The sequence below is a fragment of the Telmatherina bonti genome (assembly GCF_933228915.1).
Source record: "Telmatherina bonti genome assembly, chromosome: 9".
Taxonomy (NCBI): Eukaryota; Metazoa; Chordata; class Actinopteri; order Atheriniformes; family Telmatherinidae; genus Telmatherina; species Telmatherina bonti.
In genome coordinates this window covers 33,011,684-33,031,460 of record NC_136627.1, presented here as the reverse complement: position 1 = coordinate 33,031,460, position 19,777 = coordinate 33,011,684, and the positions used below count along the sequence as shown (strand labels likewise).

Below are 19,777 nucleotides of genomic sequence, written 5' to 3'. Positions count from 1 at the left end.
GTCCGCGTGCTTCCGCACCTGCGCACTGTGACTGAAAACACTTCCGCTTAAACCAACTGCTATTAAAAGATTGAAACGATAAATTTACTAAATTAAGTTGGACAGTTACACTGAGTAATTATTTATTTTAAAAAAATACTTTAAAACCAAATCCATTTGATGAAAACCTAATAAGGTTTTCTTATGGAATTTCATTTACTGGTGAGTGGAGTCACATTCTCCTTTTTATCTGCATAGAGTTAGAGCTCATCGAATGGGGGGATGAATTATTATTATAGCCAGGGGCGCCGCAAGGAATTTTGTGCCCTATGAAACACAATGGAAACAAGAAAAATAGCTTTTTGTGGAAATAATAAAGATCTAGGAGTGTGTGTAACCTTTTATGGGGCAAGTGACTATTTTTGATCACTTTGTTTCCTTTCATATTCAGCATGAAACTTTTTTTTTTTTTTTTTTTTTTTTTTTTTGTTAATATAATATAGGAATGGAGGTCTTGGTCGAGAAGGACAATTTTAGTTAAAAATGTCTAATTTGAAGGTATTTCTTTGAGTGCCCTATAAAGGGTTAAATCACAGTGCATACCTCTAACAAGGTTATTTTGATATAAATGGTTTACTAGTTTATATTACTGCTATATTTTATTACAACCTTTGAAAAAAGTATTTATTATTTTTTAATGAAGGTTTAATGATTTTCTTATATAGTTTGTACATCTTTTTGGACCCCTATCAAATCATGGGGCCCTTAGAATCTTCCTAACTCCCCTCCCCCATATGGCACCTCTGATTATAGTAGATCATATTTGTGGTTATTTTAGGAAAACAAAATGGCATAAATTCATTTGCCAATTTTTTTTAGATAAAATCTTTGTCTAAATGCCTTTTGATCCCACCTAGTATCATCTTTGTGAAAAGGAAAGTTACTCTCTTTTGTTTAGAAGGTTTTACGGATCAAAACAAAATGAATAATCTGGTCTTCATCTGGATTTTAAACTTGGTGAGTAAAAACTTATAACCTCAGATGAAAAATATCACAATACTGTGTTGGTTTTTTTGTATTATATGTATTGGCAAATTTACTTGCAAATATTCAGAGCTCCATTCCTGCCTTCTTTATTGTTTTTCCTCCCACTGAGAGGTATAATATTGAATATTTCTTCTGAATTTCTGTAAGCATTCATCTGAAATAAGTATATTGTAAACCAGTATATTGCCTCCACTGTATCTGCTTTTAAATCTTTACTGAAGACCCATTTGTTTAAGCTGGCTTTTTCTGCACAATAAGTTGACTTTTTAGATCTGATTTTATGTGCGATTGTTTAAATTTGATTGCTTTTATTTTTCATTGCTTATAGCTGACTAATTTTTTTTTTAAATTGTCCTCGTGTATGTTATTTATTCTGTTTTAACTCCCCACAATGTGGCACTTTGGCCAAAATTATTGTTTTTAAAGTGCATTATAAAAAAAAGTTGTAAATTTGTAAGTTGCATATTGTTTTTACATTTTACGCAGTCTCCAAACTGTTCCCAACGGTATACTTTGGCTGCTGTACAGTCATTTAGTGCAAAAAATAACGATTCAGACACAAAAATCCTTGAAAATAAATAAACTATATTTAACTAAGATCAACTTCACTTGATTAAAGACCTTCATTTTCTTTCAGTAACACGTTACACCTCATGCCATGTTTTCAAAAACAAGTTGCCTTTTTTCAAAGAATTTTTCGCTTGCATTTCATAAAAAACTTAAATATAATCTTCAGTTAATTTATTACAATATTGAATAAATGTATATGTCTATCACATTATACTGTAGTAACTCAGTCATAACTTCCCTACAAAGATTCAGGCAGAGAGAAATTTTCATCATCACAGGAAACAATTTCACAAAGAGACACATTGAAGAGCAAGACCTGTGGGGGCAAATGGGGGAGGAAGAGGAGAAGAGGAAGGTGAACACTAACACAGACACGGAAATATCATACGCTGACAAACAAAAGGATGACCTGGGATGCTGCTTGTAGCAGAAAAAGCTTTGACACAACAGAGCAGGCTCTCTTTTGACAGCTAAAGGTAACAAAACAAGCGGTAGAAAGGTGTGTGTGCGTGTGTTTCTCTTCAGTGTGTGCGAATGGAGCAGTGGTTGTGTGTCTGTGTGTTACGCTTGCTGTATTTCACAAAGACACACTTGTATTTGGAAATCAAACCCGATTAAATATGCCTATAGGCGTCCATCACAGTAGACCATGCAGCTAACACACTTACACGAGGATTCATCATGCATGTGCAGGGGAACACAGAGGGAAGGCGAACACGGACGTACACTGGGGAGGGGTGTGTGAAAGGGGGGGAGGCTGGATGGGGGAGGCGTCACATCTAGATACAGAACAGCCAAGGCCGAAGCCGACAGTTAGTACAGAAGTTCATGGAAACATGGAACATTGTCTGGACATTGTGGACAGTTCTGTTTCTGGCTGTTGAGCCACATCTGGGTCACATCTGCAGGGTACATGATGGGAGGTGTTCCACTTAGTCCATAGCCACCGGTTACAAGAGTTCAGCAGACCAGTGTGCACGATGCGTCATCTTGGTCCCACCTGGTGGTTCAGTGAGTTGACAAGAGTTCAGCGACGGTTCCAGCTCCGCACAGCCACCAATAATACCTTCAACACTTGAGTTCACCACAGCCCGAGACTGACAATTATACTGGCAATGTTCCACACTGTTTCCTCATGTAAACATGCTACTTACACTAAAAAAAACCCTCCTTCACAAGGACTGGATGAAGAAATGCACGGAGGGTTACAACAAACACTGCAGCAGTGGAGATGTGAAGCGAGCTCCCATCAGAGCTGCTGAGGAAATACGATGTAGATGACCTTCTTGTATTGCACATTAAGACCACAATCCTTGAACTAAACTCCAAGCTGTTCACCTCAAGGACCTGCGGCACAGCTTATCTGTACAGAAGTAATCCTTTGTAAATAATAAATTATCTCATGAAGACAGTCACAAATAAAATATTGACCCCCGCCCAGGAAAAACATAAAACAAAACAAAATAAACCAGTACCTTTATAAATAAGATGCTGCAGTGTTTGACTATTTTACACTCTGACACTGCTGAAGGAGTTAAAAGGGAGCTTCCTCATTGTGGAAAATATATCAAAATCTAATCCACTGAATTCAGCAACAATGTCATCTACACTACCTGCTTTACTTACTGATATTATTCTGAACATTGTCTAGAAATACAAAAAGTCTACCTTGGCTACATCTGCAAGGAAAAGATACAAAACTGGTTTTTAGAAAGTTTACAAAGGTGTTAGTTTGGGTAAACGATTCAATTGTTTCTGACTGTGTGTATTAACAGTAATAACCATCACATGTATAAGCACTTATTGTTCATGTTTTGTAATGCATTGTCCTCACAGAATTCATACTTAAGGTGACTGATAATAGGCAGTGAAAATTAGTCAGAATAATAACAATTGAAGTCTCTATCAAGCTAAAAGTTCTTTGTATCATTAATGGACTCGGATTTTGCACGTTGCTCCTCACATAAACTGTGACACTTTTCAAGCACTGACTTCTTGTGTTCCTCAACATTTAAAGTAAGAACATTGAAATCTCTGTGTGAAAATGTTGCAGCAAATTTGAGGATTTCTGCATGTCGTTCAGGTCTTTGCGTCAGTAGTTGTCTGTTCTGATGGATTTTTACTTTTTATTTAGCAGACGGTAGTTTCAGTAGCTTGTTAACATTCGCCTCAAGTCTTCTCTGCAATACTGAGCACACACACATGCGCTGTGAAGGGCTGGGCTGTCTCATGGATTATCAATGAAGTCAGCGTATATTGGTGCTAAACTGGAAATAGCATTTCTTACTCGCTGTTTCAGATAAGACGAGATAGTTCTGAATGTAATAGTTTGCAAAATAAAGCAGTGTTGCCTGCTGAAAGGATTAAAATGAAACAGATCAAATTGTCTCTAATAGCAATGTAGAGATAGTTAATTTAAAAGGAGGTGCTTTTTAACCCGTCTGGTACTTATACTGCACAATATTTCATCTGGATCTAGTGTTACATTGGTTAGCAGAACCAGTTCCATGTATTGCACTAAAGTAAGGGAAAAACAACGTTATGTATGACATCAAACAAAGTACAGCCTGGCCAGTTTGTACAGCTGAAAGCTTGAATATTAGATTTGCTCTTGAATGTTTTCCGTTTCAAACATATTCAGTCGTACTTTGGTGGCTTCAGAAGCATTACTTTTGTAAACTAACACTGTTTTCCTGTTTGACTATCTGTGTGCGTGTTTCTCTGCCTGTGTTTCTGTTAGTTCCTCGGATTACATGACACACACACACACACACACACACACACACTGCTCTGTCACTGCAGACAATTCCACAGTAACTCACTAGAATTCAGTCTCTCTACACTCAGATTTCAGTCTGCATGGATGTGTTGATCAAAGTTTCTGCATGTGTTTAAAGTCCTGTGCACACAGAGGAAGTGCATGAGCACAGATCTTTTTCCTTCTGAGGAGGAAATGATTTATTTCTTACTCCCTGCTTGATGCAGGAAAGACCCCCTGGTGGTTTCTGTCCACTAAGCTGACACACAAATGCCATGTACAGATGGATTCTGCTCATTCCCTTTAACATCTGTGACGTGTAATGTGATGATGTTCTGTGTAGTCATACATGCAAAACTGATTTTTCATTTTAACGTACAAACCTCGATCAAAGAGGCTTTGGTTCCCCAGGAAACCATTAAGTAAAGCAACACAGCTGAATGGTTGCTCTTTAAAAACCTTTAACCACTTTTTCAGTCCCTTTTTAAAAGCAGTGCATCATTACTTTTAGTCAACATGCAGCTAAAACGAAAAACATTTACATCTCTGATGTTTGGGACCTCTGATACTCTGCATGAACTTTTGAAACACTGAAACTGCTCTGGCAGAACAGAAATCTGACAGCTTTTCTTCATTTTTCTTTACATTGTGCAGATTAGTAATATTACATTTTCACATCCAATCTAAATTCTCAGTGGTAAGTCTCCTCGTCTGCCTCTGGGAAACACCACATTTATATCTACACTGGTACTTATTATTTACAGCGCATGTGGAGGACTGCCTTAAGCTATACTGTGTAGACGAGAATCACATCTAAATGAGAACATTCCATAGTAAACAAATGTAATGTTATTGTTTTGTAAACATTTGACTCCTATTTTTGCTCACACAGTGTTCCACTTCCTCAGTGTAAAAACATGAAGCTGTACCAACGGGAGGTGGGGGTGAAAGATGCTAATCTTTTACTACAACTCAAAGAAATCTACCTGATGTTCACGGGCTTCTTTTCTCTTTACAGTAACACGTCTGCTTCTCTGTTAGAGGTCAGATCCTGCAGGACAGCTCCTCCTGTCTAACGTAAACCCACCATGATGGGAGTAAACCACTTGTGCCACAGAAGCAAACAGCATTCTGGAGGCTCTCCAGAAAGCTGACAATCCTTTTTCATCTCTCTTTGCAGAAACCTTTTGCATTCACACCTCTCGTCCCTCACTAGCGCTTCCTCCTGCCTTTTTATCATTCCATTTGTGTGTCTGCACATGTGTACATATAGTGTGTGTGAACATGTATCTGAATTATTTTAGCATCCCTGCATCAACGAACAGAACACCTTCAGGTGGAAGCGAGCCCTGTTAAACATGTCGAACAGTGGACTGTATGGACTGAGGGTTGAAATATAAAGGCTGTGTGTGTGTTGCAGTGCAATATTCTTCTGCAACATTCGTTGTCTCCTTTTTAAAAGCCATTGATGTGGCAGTAGGCCTCCAGACTGGAGAAGAGGATGTAGAGGAACCACAGACCAAAAAACAGCAGGCTTGTCAGGAGGCGGGGTACCCTCGGGCCACCGAGCTCTCCACCAATGGAAGGCCGGCGTCTGAACAGGAGCACAGCCATGCAGATGAAAGCGAAGATGGTGAAGAGTGTGACGGAGAATGCCAGTGAACCTGGGTTCACCCGAAACTCCTTTCCTTTGAATTTCCAGTAGACGGCAGCCACCGACCACGCCACACCGATCCCCAGGAACACGTTGACAGCGTTGCTACCGGTGACGTTTCCGACAGACGCATCGGCGTGCTGGTCCTGCACAGCAGCCACTTTGCTGGCAAAGGTGTCTGAGAGAGAAACATGTGGAGACTGTAAATTCTGTATCTCCTCACACACGCTCATTTACACCGAGGTGCAGCCAGAGCATCTGAACTACAACTCAGCTGCAAAGAGGAAAATGATAAAAAAAATCCTCAATTTAACAAACCACAATGAAAAGAAATATAATCACAAACAGAATAAAATCACCACAAACTCACAACCTGAAAACAACAAACAAACAAAAAGAATCTGGAAACATAAAAATAACTTTAAAAGATGTAAATAAAACTGTAAAAAGATTTTATGGTCTCCAGACAAAAAAAATAAAAAAGAGACAGAACAACAAGTGTAACAAAAAAGAAACAAACTCAAGTTCAGGTGCAAGAAACAAAAAAACTAGAAGATTAAATTAAAATTAAAATAATTAAATAAAAGGTGTGAAATAAGAAAGATGAATGCAGAGCTCATCTAAGCCACAGTAATGTCCTTTAGTCAGTGACTGTGGTCATTATTTCAGAGTTCCAGGTTCTGATGGTAAAATGACCACTGTCTGCTTGTAAAGAACCCTAAAAAGATTTCTGGGTCCAGACAGTGATCACAACTCCCCCAAAATCTAATCATCTTTTTATTTTGTTTATGAGATTTTCTAAAAATTGAATTTGATTCTGCCCATAAGTTTTTGAGTTTTGTTACGAATAAACAGACAAACTAACTCTGTGGAAAGCATGATGTCCGCTTACGCCGGGGTAAAAATGACATGGAAAGTCAGGACACATACACGATTTAGCTTTTATTTCTTCATAAGTTCTTCTAAGCAGCCAGACTTTTCTTCCAGTCGTTTGAAACGGACATGATCAACAAGACTTTCTGAAGCTTTTCTTTGCTTTGACAGGTGCTGCTTACTGTCGTTTAGGATCTTTGTAATGAGCAGCTTGTTACAAAGACACACTTTGTTCCTGTTTATTCTGTTGCTTCGATGAATAAATACCAGAAAATAACAGTCTGACAGAACATAATGTTTTTAAAGCAACACGGTGACTCTTATGCAGCTTCTAGCTGAAAACTTGGCATTCTTTAGCAGGGTGTGCACTGTGACCTTAAAACATTTCAGGAAACTGGACAAATAGAGGACAAAAGTGTCAGAATGAAAAAACAAACATCTGACAGTAACACTCGTAAGACATAGAAACAAATCCAACAAAGACCCGACAGCTGCATCTTCATCTGGCCGAGGTATGCCAGGTGATACAAGAACTGGACTAAAGATAAGGGGCCACAGCTCTGATGGAGGGATGGATCCTACCTAGAACCTGGATCTCAACATTTCTGAAGCAGTTTGGGATCATCTGGATTGAGAAAAAGCAGATAAATCCATAAAAAGTTTTATAAGGTCCTTTAAGAAAGACTGCACCTATTTTCCTGACTGTGTAAAGAAATGGCAGGTGGCTCAAGACCTTTGCACAGTAATATCCAGAAAGAAAAGCTTAAAGACTGCTGGGAGAGAAAGCTGCCGTCTGCTGTCGGGTAGAAAGGGGGCTTTTGATGGGAGTCAGTTGTCTTATAATCTGTCCACTGCTCTGCAAACTAAATGACATGGATTCCTGCCTCTTCCTGCTCTGGTCTCATGAACAAAGATGTTTACTCACCTGGAATAGAAGTTCCTAGTGCCACAAATACCACTGCAGTCACGGTGTCCCGCAGTCCCACCGTGCAGCCAAAGTGGGACGCCAAGTCGCCAATGATGGCGGTGAGGACACCGATGACACTGATTGACACAATGAAACAGGCCCAGCCATTCCAGTACTCGGTGGGTGGGACACAGGCAAACAGAACCTTCCAGAAGACGGTGAGGAAATGCATAACGTAGTCATAACAAGATGGAAGGCGCTCCTCACAACGCTCTTCATCTTCATCGCCATCACCTGGAGGAGTGTGAAAAGCAAAGAGTCAGAACAACCATCACAAGTTTCAAAGCAAACACAGAAAACAGCTGGTGTGTGAGACACTCTGACCTGTGTGTGAGACACTCTGACCTGTGTGTGAGACAATTTAACCTGTGTGTGAGACACTTTAACCTGTGTGTGAGACACTTTAACCTATGTGTGAGACACTCTGACCTGTGTGTGAGACACTTTAACCTGTGTGTGAGACACTTTAACCTATGTGTGAGACACTTTAACCTGTGTGTGAGACACTTTAACCTATGTGTGAGACACTTTAACCTATGTGTGAGACACTCTGACCTGTGTGTGAGACACTTTAACCTGTGTGTGAGACACTTTAACCTGTGTGTGAGACACTTTAACCTGTGTGTGAGACACTTTAACCTATGTGTGAGACACTTTAACCTATGTGTGAGACACTCTGACCTGTGTGTGAGACACTTTAACCTGTGTGTGAGACACTTTAACCTGTGTGTGAGACACTCTGACCTGTGTGTGAGACACTTTAACCTGTGTGTGAGACACTTTAACCTGTGTGTGAGACACTCTGACCTGTGTGTGAGACACTCTGACCTGTGTGTGAGACACTTTAACCTGTGTGTGAGACACTTTAACCTGTGTGTGAGACACTTTAACCTATGTGTGAGACACTTTAACCTATGTGTGAGACACTTTAACCTATGTGTGAGACACTCTGACCTGTGTGTGAGACACTTTAACCTGTGTGTGAGACACTTTAACCTGTGTGTGAGACACTTTAACCTGTGTGTGAGACACTTTAACCTATGTGTGAGACACTCTGACCTGTGTGTGAGACACTTTAACCTGTGTGTGAGACACTTTAACCTGTGTGTGAGACACTCTGACCTGTGTGTGAGACACTTTAACCTGTGTGTGAGACACTTTAACCTGTGTGTGAGACACTTTAACCTGTGTGTGAGACAATTTAACCTGTGTGTGAGACACTTTAACCTATGTGTGAGACACTCTGACCTGTGTGTGAGACACTTTAACCTGTGTGTGAGACACTTTAACCTGTGTGTGAGACACTTTAACCTGTGTGTGAGACACTTTAACCTATGTGTGAGACACTCTGACCTGTGTGTGAGACACTTTAACCTGTGTGTGAGACACTTTAACCTGTGTGTGAGACACTCTGACCTGTGTGTGAGACACTTTAACCTGTGTGTGAGACACTTTAACCTGTGTGTGAGACACTTTAACCTGTGTGTGAGACACTTTAACCTGTGTGTGAGACACTTTAACCTATGTGTGAGACACTCTGACCTGTGTGTGAGACACTTTAACCTGTGTGGAGACACTTTAACCTGTGTGTGAGACACTTTAACCTCTGTGTGAGACACTCTGACCTGTGTGTGAGACACTTTAACCTGTGTGTGAGACACTTTAACCTTTGTGTGAGACACTCTGACCTGTGTGTGAGACACTTTAACCTGTGTGGAGACACTTTAACCTCTGTGTGTGAGACACTCTGACCTGTGTGTGAGACACTTTAACCTGTGTGTGAGACACTCTGACCTGTGTGTGAGACACTTTAACCTGTGTGTGAGACACTTTAACCTGTGTGTGAGACACTTTAACCTGTGTGTGAGACAATTTAACCTGTGTGTGAGACACTTTAACCTGTGTGTGAGACACTTTAACCTGTGTGTGAGACACTTTAACCTGTGTGTGAGACACATTAACCTATGTGTGAGACACTCTGACCTGTGTGTGAGACACTTTAACCTGTGTGTGAGACACTTTAACCTGTGTGTGAGACACTTTAACCTGTGTGTGAGACACATTAACCTATGTGTGAGACACTCTGACCTGTGTGTGAGACACTTTAACCTGTGTGTGAGACACTTTAACCTGTGTGTGAGACACTCTGACCTGTGTGTGAGACACTTTAACCTGTGTGTGAGACACTTTAACCTGTGTGTGAGACACTTTAACCTGTGTGTGAGACACTTTAACCTGTGTGTGAGACACTTTAACCTATGTGTGAGACACTCTGACCTGTGTGTGAGACACTTTAACCTGTGTGGAGACACTTTAACCTGTGTGTGAGACACTTTAACCTCTGTGTGAGACACTCTGACCTGTGTGTGAGACACTTTAACCTGTGTGGAGACACTTTAACCTCTGTGTGTGAGACACTCTGACCTGTGTGTGAGACACTTTAACCTGTGTGTGAGACACTTTAACCTGTGTGTGAGACACTCTGACCTGTGTGTGAGACACTTTAACCTGTGTGTGAGACACTTTAACCTGTGTGTGAGACACTCTGACCTGTGTGTGAGACACTTTAACCTGTGTGTGAGACACTTTAACCTGTGTGTGAGACACTCTGACCTGTGTGTGAGACACTTTAACCTGTGTGGAGACACTTTAACCTGTGTGTGAGACACTTTAACCTGTGTGTGAGACACACTGACCTGTGTGTGAGACACTTTAACCTGTGTGTGAGACACTTTAACCTGTGTGTGAGACACTTTAACCTATGTGTGAGACACTCTGACCTGTGTGTGAGACACTTTAACCTGTGTGTGAGACACTTTAACCTGTGTGTGAGACACTCTGACCTGTGTGTGAGACACTCTGACCTGTGTGTGAGACAATTTAACCTGTGTGTGAGACACTTTAACCTGTGTGTGAGACACTTTAACCTATGTGTGAGACACTCTGACCTGTGTGTGAGACACTTTAACCTGTGTGTGAGACACTTTAACCTATGTGTGAGACACTTTAACCTGTGTGTGAGACACTTTAACCTATGTGTGAGACACTTTAACCTATGTGTGAGACACTTTAACCTATGTGTGAGACACTCTGACCTGTGTGTGAGACACTTTAACCTGTGTGTGAGACACTTTAACCTGTGTGTGAGACACTTTAACCTATGTGTGAGACACTTTAACCTGTGTGTGAGACACTTTAACCTGTGTGTGAGACACTTTAACCTGTGTGTGAGACACTTTAACCTATGTGTGAGACACTTTAACCTATGTGTGAGACACTTTAACCTATGTGTGAGACACTTTAACCTGTGTGTGAGACACTTTAACCTGTGTGTGAGACACTTTAACCTGTGTGTGAGACACTTTAACCTATGTGTGAGACACTCTGACCTGTGTGTGAGACACTTTAACCTGTGTGTGAGACACTTTAACCTGTGTGTGAGACACTCTGACCTGTGTGTGAGACACTTTAACCTGTGTGTGAGACACTTTAACCTGTGTGTGAGACACTCTGACCTGTGTGTGAGACACTCTGACCTGTGTGTGAGACACTCTGACCTGTGTGTGAGACACTTTAACCTGTGTGTGAGACACTTTAACCTGTGTGTGAGACACTTTAACCTGTGTGTGAGACACTTTAACCTATGTGTGAGACACTTTAACCTATGTGTGAGACACTCTGACCTGTGTGTGAGACACTTTAACCTGTGTGTGAGACACTTTAACCTGTGTGTGAGACACTCTGACCTGTGTGTGAGACACTTTAACCTGTGTGTGAGACACTTTAACCTGTGTGTGAGACACTCTGACCTGTGTGTGAGACACTTTAACCTGTGTGTGAGACACTTTAACCTGTGTGTGAGACACTCTGACCTGTGTGTGAGACACTCTGACCTGTGTGTGAGACACTTTAACCTGTGTGTGAGACACTTTAACCTGTGTGTGAGACACTTTAACCTATGTGTGAGACACTTTAACCTATGTGTGAGACACTCTGACCTGTGTGTGAGACACTTTAACCTGTGTGTGAGACACTTTAACCTGTGTGTGAGACACTTTAACCTGTGTGTGAGACACTTTAACCTATGTGTGAGACACTCTGACCTGTGTGTGAGACACTTTAACCTGTGTGTGAGACACTTTAACCTGTGTGTGAGACACTCTGACCTGTGTGTGAGACACTTTAACCTGTGTGTGAGACACTTTAACCTGTGTGTGAGACACTTTAACCTGTGTGTGAGACAATTTAACCTGTGTGTGAGACACTTTAACCTGTGTGTGAGACACTCTGACCTGTGTGTGAGACACTTTAACCTGTGTGTGAGACACTCTGACCTGTGTGTGAGACACTCTGACCTGTGTGTGAGACACTTTAACCTGTGTGTGAGACACTTTAACCTATGTGTGAGACACTCTGACCTGTGTGTGAGACACTTTAACCTGTGTGGAGACACTTTAACCTCTGTGTGAGACACTCTGACCTGTGTGTGAGACACTTTAACCTGTGTGGAGACACTTTAACCTCTGTGTGTGAGACACTCTGACCTGTGTGTGAGACACTTTAACCTGTGTGTGAGACACTTTAACCTGTGTGTGAGACACTCTGACCTGTGTGTGAGACACTTTAACCTGTGTGTGAGACACTTTAACCTGTGTGTGAGACACTCTGACCTGTGTGTGAGACACTTTAACCTGTGTGGAGACACTTTAACCTGTGTGTGAGACACTTTAACCTGTGTGTGAGACACTCTGACCTGTGTGTGAGACACTTTAACCTGTGTGGAGACACTTTAACCTGTGTGTGAGACACTTTAACCTGTGTGTGAGACACACTGACCTGTGTGTGAGACACTTTAACCTGTGTGTGAGACACTTTAACCTGTGTGTGAGACACTTTAACCTATGTGTGAGACACTCTGACCTGTGTGTGAGACACTTTAACCTGTGTGTGAGACACTTTAACCTGTGTGTGAGACACTCTGACCTGTGTGTGAGACACTTTAACCTATGTGTGAGACACTCTGACCTGTGTGTGAGACACTTTAACCTGTGTGTGAGACACTTTAACCTATGTGTGAGACACTTTAACCTGTGTGTGAGACACTTTAACCTATGTGTGAGACACTTTAACCTATGTGTGAGACACTTTAACCTATGTGTGAGACACTCTGACCTGTGTGTGAGACACTTTAACCTGTGTGTGAGACACTTTAACCTGTGTGTGAGACACTTTAACCTATGTGTGAGACACTTTAACCTGTGTGTGAGACACTTTAACCTGTGTGTGAGACACTTTAACCTATGTGTGAGACACTTTAACCTATGTGTGAGACACTTTAACCTATGTGTGAGACACTTTAACCTGTGTGTGAGACACTTTAACCTGTGTGTGAGACACTTTAACCTATGTGTGAGACACTCTGACCTGTGTGTGAGACACTTTAACCTGTGTGTGAGACACTTTAACCTGTGTGTGAGACACTCTGACCTGTGTGTGAGACACTTTAACCTGTGTGTGAGACACTTTAACCTGTGTGTGAGACACTTTAACCTGTGTGTGAGACACTCTGACCTGTGTGTGAGACACTTTAACCTGTGTGTGAGACACTTTAACCTGTGTGTGAGACACTCTGACCTGTGTGTGAGACACTCTGACCTGTGTGTGAGACACTTTAACCTGTGTGTGAGACACTTTAACCTGTGTGTGAGACACTTTAACCTATGTGTGAGACACTTTAACCTATGTGTGAGACACTTTAACCTATGTGTGAGACACTCTGACCTGTGTGTGAGACACTTTAACCTGTGTGTGAGACACTTTAACCTGTGTGTGAGACACTCTGACCTGTGTGTGAGACACTTTAACCTGTGTGTGAGACACTTTAACCTGTGTGTGAGACACTCTGACCTGTGTGTGAGACACTTTAACCTGTGTGGAGACACTCTGACCTGTGTGTGAGACACTTTAACCTGTGTGTGAGACACTTTAACCTGTGTGTGAGACACTTTAACCTGTGTGTGAGACAATTTAACCTGTGTGTGAGACACTTTAACCTGTGTGTGAGACACTCTGACCTGTGTGTGAGACACTTTAACCTGTGTGTGAGACACTCTGACCTGTGTGTGAGACACTCTGACCTGTGTGTGAGACACTTTAACCTGTGTGTGAGACACTTTAACCTATGTGTGAGACACTCTGACCTGTGTGTGAGACACTTTAACCTGTGTGGAGACACTTTAACCTCTGTGTGAGACACTCTGACCTGTGTGTGAGACACTTTAACCTGTGTGGAGACACTTTAACCTCTGTGTGTGAGACACTTTAACCTGTGTGTGAGACACTTTAACCTGTGTGTGAGACACTCTGACCTGTGTGTGAGACACTCTGACCTGTGTGTGAGACACTTTAACCTGTGTGTGAGACACTTTAACCTGTGTGTGAGACACTTTAACCTATGTGTGAGACACTTTAACCTATGTGTGAGACACTTTAACCTATGTGTGAGACACTCTGACCTGTGTGTGAGACACTTTAACCTGTGTGTGAGACACTTTAACCTGTGTGTGAGACACTTTAACCTGTGTGTGAGACACTTTAACCTATGTGTGAGACACTCTGACCTGTGTGTGAGACACTTTAACCTGTGTGTGAGACACTTTAACCTGTGTGTGAGACACTTTAACCTGTGTGTGAGACACTTTAACCTGTGTGTGAGACACTCTGACCTGTGTGTGAGACACTTTAACCTGTGTGTGAGACACTTTAACCTGTGTGTGAGACACTTTAACCTGTGTGTGAGACAATTTAACCTGTGTGTGAGACACTTTAACCTGTGTGTGAGACACTCTGACCTGTGTGTGAGACACTTTAACCTGTGTGTGAGACACTCTGACCTGTGTGTGAGACACTCTGACCTGTGTGTGAGACACTTTAACCTGTGTGTGAGACACTTTAACCTATGTGTGAGACACTCTGACCTGTGTGTGAGACACTTTAACCTGTGTGGAGACACTTTAACCTCTGTGTGAGACACTCTGACCTGTGTGTGAGACACTTTAACCTGTGTGGAGACACTTTAACCTCTGTGTGTGAGACACTCTGACCTGTGTGTGAGACACTTTAACCTATGTGTGAGACACTCTGACCTGTGTGTGAGACACTTTAACCTCTGTGTGTGAGACACTCTGACCTGTGTGTGAGACACTTTAACCTATGTGTGAGACACTCTGACCTGTGTGTGAGACACTTTAACCTATGTGTGAGACACTCTGACCTGTGTGTGAGACACTTTAACCTGTGTGGAGACACTTTAACCTCTGTGTGTGAGACACTCTGACCTGTGTGTGAGACACTTTAACCTGTGTGTGAGACACTTTAACCTCTGTGTGTGAGACACTTTAACCTGTGTGTGAGACACTCTGACCTGTGTGTGAGACACTTTAACCTGTGTGTGAGACACTTTAACCTCTGTGTGTGAGACACTTTAACCTGTGTGTGAGACACTCTGACCTGTGTGTGAGACACTTTAACCTCTGTGTGTGAGACACTTTAACCTGTGTGTGAGACACTTTAACCTGTGTGTGAGACACTTTAACCTCTGTGTGTGAGACACTTTAACCTGTGTGTGAGACACTTTAACCTGTGTGTGAGACACTTTAACCTCTGTGTGTGAGACACTTTAACCTGTGTGTGAGACACTCTGACCTGTGTGTGAGACACTTTAACCTGTGTGTGAGACACTCTGACCTGTGTGTGAGACACTTTAACCTGTGTGTGAGACACTTTAACCTGTGTGTGAGACACTCTGACCTGTGTGTGAGACACTTTAACCTGTGTGGAGACACTTTAACCTGTGTGTGAGACACTTTAACCTGTGTGTGAGACACTCTGACCTGTGTGTGAGACACTTTAACCTGTGTGGAGACACTTTAACCTGTGTGTGAGACACTTTAACCTGTGTGTGAGACACTTTAACCTGTGTGTGAGACACTCTGACCTGTGTGTGAGACACTTTAACCTGTGTGGAGACACTTTAACCTGTGTGTGAGACACTTTAACCTGTGTGAGACACTCTGACCTGTGTGTGAGACACTTTAACCTGTGTGGAGACACTTTAACCTGTGTGTGAGACACTTTAACCTGTGTGGAGACACTTTAACCTGTGTGTGAGACACTTTAACCTGTGTGTGAGACACTTTAACCTGTGTGTGAGACACTCTGACCTGTGTGTGAGACACTTTAACCTGTGTGGAGACACTTTAACCTGTGTGTGAGACACTTTAACCTGTGTGTGAGACACTTTAACCTGTGTGTGAGACACACTGACCTGTGTGTGAGACACTTTAACCTGTGTGTGAGACACTTTAACCTGTGTGTGAGACACTCTGACCTGTGTGTGAGACACTTTAACCTGTGTGTGAGACACTCTGACCTGTGTGTGAGACACTTTAACCTGTGTGTGAGACACTTTAACCTATGTGTGAGACACTCTGACCTGTGTGTGAGACACTTTAACCTGTGTGTGAGACACTTTAACCTGTGTGTGAGACACTTTAACCTGTGTGTGAGACACTTTAACCTGTGTGTGAGACACTCTGACCTGTGTGTGAGACACTTTAACCTGTGTGTGAGACACTTTAACCTGTGTGTGAGACACTTTAACCTGTGTGTGAGACACTCTGACCTGTGTGTGAGACACTTTAACCTGTGTGTGAGACACTCTGACCTGTGTGTGAGACACTCTGACCTGTGTGTGAGACACTTTAACCTGTGTGTGAGACACTTTAACCTATGTGTGAGACACTCTGACCTGTGTGTGAGACACTTTAACCTGTGTGGAGACACTTTAACCTCTGTGTGAGACACTCTGACCTGTGTGTGAGACACTTTAACCTGTGTGTGAGACACTTTAACCTATGTGTGAGACACTCTGACCTGTGTGTGAGACACTTTAACCTGTGTGGAGACACTTTAACCTCTGTGTGAGACACTCTGACCTGTGTGTGAGACACTTTAACCTGTGTGGAGACACTTTAACCTCTGTGTGTGAGACACTCTGACCTGTGTGTGAGACACTTTAACCTATGTGTGAGACACTCTGACCTGTGTGTGAGACACTTTAACCTCTGTGTGTGAGACACTCTGACCTGTGTGTGAGACACTTTAACCTATGTGTGAGACACTCTGACCTGTGTGTGAGACACTTTAACCTATGTGTGAGACACTCTGACCTGTGTGTGAGACACTTTAACCTGTGTGGAGACACTTTAACCTCTGTGTGTGAGACACTCTGACCTGTGTGTGAGACACTTTAACCTGTGTGTGAGACACTTTAACCTCTGTGTGTGAGACACTTTAACCTGTGTGTGAGACACTCTGACCTGTGTGTGAGACACTTTAACCTGTGTGTGAGACACTTTAACCTCTGTGTGTGAGACACTTTAACCTGTGTGTGAGACACTCTGACCTGTGTGTGAGACACTTTAACCTCTGTGTGTGAGACACTTTAACCTGTGTGTGAGACACTTTAACCTGTGTGTGAGACACTTTAACCTCTGTGTGTGAGACACTTTAACCTGTGTGTGAGACACTTTAACCTGTGTGTGAGACACTTTAACCTCTGTGTGTGAGACACTTTAACCTGTGTGTGAGACACTCTGACCTGTGTGTGAGACACTTTAACCTGTGTGTGAGACACTCTGACCTGTGTGTGAGACACTTTAACCTGTGTGTGAGACACTTTAACCTGTGTGTGAGACACTCTGACCTGTGTGTGAGACACTTTAACCTGTGTGGAGACACTTTAACCTGTGTGTGAGACACTTTAACCTGTGTGTGAGACACTCTGACCTGTGTGTGAGACACTTTAACCTGTGTGGAGACACTTTAACCTGTGTGTGAGACACTTTAACCTGTGTGTGAGACACTTTAACCTGTGTGTGAGACACTCTGACCTGTGTGTGAGACACTTTAACCTGTGTGGAGACACTTTAACCTGTGTGTGAGACACTTTAACCTGTGTGAGACACTCTGACCTGTGTGTGAGACACTTTAACCTGTGTGGAGACACTTTAACCTGTGTGTGAGACACTTTAACCTATGTGTGAGACACTCTGACCTGTGTGTGAGACACTTTAACCTATGTGTGAGACACTCTGACCTGTGTGTGAGACACTTTAACCTGTGTGGAGACACTTTAACCTCTGTGTGTGAGACACTCTGACCTGTGTGTGAGACACTTTAACCTGTGTGTGAGACACTTTAACCTCTGTGTGTGAGACACTTTAACCTGTGTGTGAGACACTCTGACCTGTGTGTGAGACACTTTAACCTGTGTGTGAGACACTTTAACCTCTGTGTGTGAGACACTTTAACCTGTGTGTGAGACACTCTGACCTGTGTGTGAGACACTTTAACCTGTGTGTGAGACACTCTGACCTGTGTGTGAGACACTTTAACCTGTGTGTGAGACACTTTAACCTGTGTGTGAGACACTCTGACCTGTGTGTGAGACACTTTAACCTGTGTGGAGACACTTTAACCTGTGTGTGAGACACTTTAACCTGTGTGTGAGACACTCTGACCTGTGTGTGAGACACTTTAACCTGTGTGGAGACACTTTAACCTGTGTGTGAGACACTTTAACCTGTGTGTGAGACACTTTAACCTGTGTGTGAGACACTCTGACCTGTGTGTGAGACACTTTAACCTGTGTGGAGACACTTTAACCTGTGTGTGAGACACTTTAACCTGTGTGAGACACTCTGACCTGTGTGTGAGACACTTTAACCTGTGTGGAGACACTTTAACCTGTGTGTGAGACACTTTAACCTGTGTGGAGACACTTTAACCTGTGTGTGAGACACTTTAACCTGTGTGTGAGACACTTTAACCTGTGTGTGAGACACTCTGACCTGTGTGTGAGACACTTTAACCTGTGTGGAGACACTTTAACCTGTGTGTGAGACACTTTAACCTGTGTGTGAGACACTTTAACCTGTGTGTGAGACACACTGACCTGTGTGTGAGACACTTTAACCTGTGTGTGAGACACTTTAACCTGTGTGTGAGACACTCTGACCTGTGTGTGAGACACTTTAACCTGTGTGTGAGACACTCTGACCTGTGTGTGAGACACTTTAACCTGTGTGTGAGACACTTTAACCTATGTGTGAGACACTCTGACCTGTGTGTGAGACACTTTAACCTGTGTGTGAGACACTTTAACCTGTGTGTGAGACACTTTAACCTGTGTGTGAGACACTTTAACCTGTGTGTGAGACACTCTGACCTGTGTGTGAGACACTTTAACCTGTGTGTGAGACACTTTAACCTGTGTGTGAGACACTTTAACCTGTGTGTGAGACACTCTGACCTGTGTGTGAGACACTTTAACCTGTGTGTGAGACACTCTGACCTGTGTGTGAGACACTCTGACCTGTGTGTGAGACACTTTAACCTGTGTGTGAGACACTTTAACCTATGTGTGAGACACTCTGACCTGTGTGTGAGACACTTTAACCTGTGTGGAGACACTTTAACCTCTGTGTGAGACACTCTGACCTGTGTGTGAGACACTTTAACCTGTGTGGAGACACTTTAACCTCTGTGTGTGAGACACTCTGACCTGTGTGTGAGACACTTTAACCTATGTGTGAGACACTCTGACCTGTGTGTGAGACACTTTAACCTCTGTGTGTGAGACACTCTGACCTGTGTGTGAGACACTTTAACCTATGTGTGAGACACTCTGACCTGTGTGTGAGACACTTTAACCTATGTGTGAGACACTCTGACCTGTGTGTGAGACACTTTAACCTGTGTGTGAGACACTTTAACCTATGTGTGAGACACTCTGACCTGTGTGTGAGACACTTTAACCTGTGTGTGAGACACTTTAACCTGTGTGTGAGACACTTTAACCTGTGTG

At 42.6% G+C, this 19,777-nt stretch overlaps 1 protein-coding gene across 2 annotated transcripts in view; it reads right to left on the bottom strand.

Moving 5' to 3' along the window:
• Positions 1-5,809: 5,809 nt before the first annotated feature.
• The window catches only part of slc8a2b (solute carrier family 8 member 2b), a gene marked incomplete at both ends in the record, with an annotated part of 47,657 nt that continues 33,689 nt past the window's right edge, over positions 5,810-19,777 (bottom strand). For both annotated transcript variants that reach the window (XM_079246873.1, XM_079246874.1), the window contains 2 exons: positions 5,810-6,186; positions 7,807-8,082. In XM_079246873.1, the coding sequence (XP_079102999.1) occupies positions 5,810-6,186; positions 7,807-8,082 (653 nt within the window). The remainder of the gene's footprint in view (positions 6,187-7,806; positions 8,083-19,777) is intronic.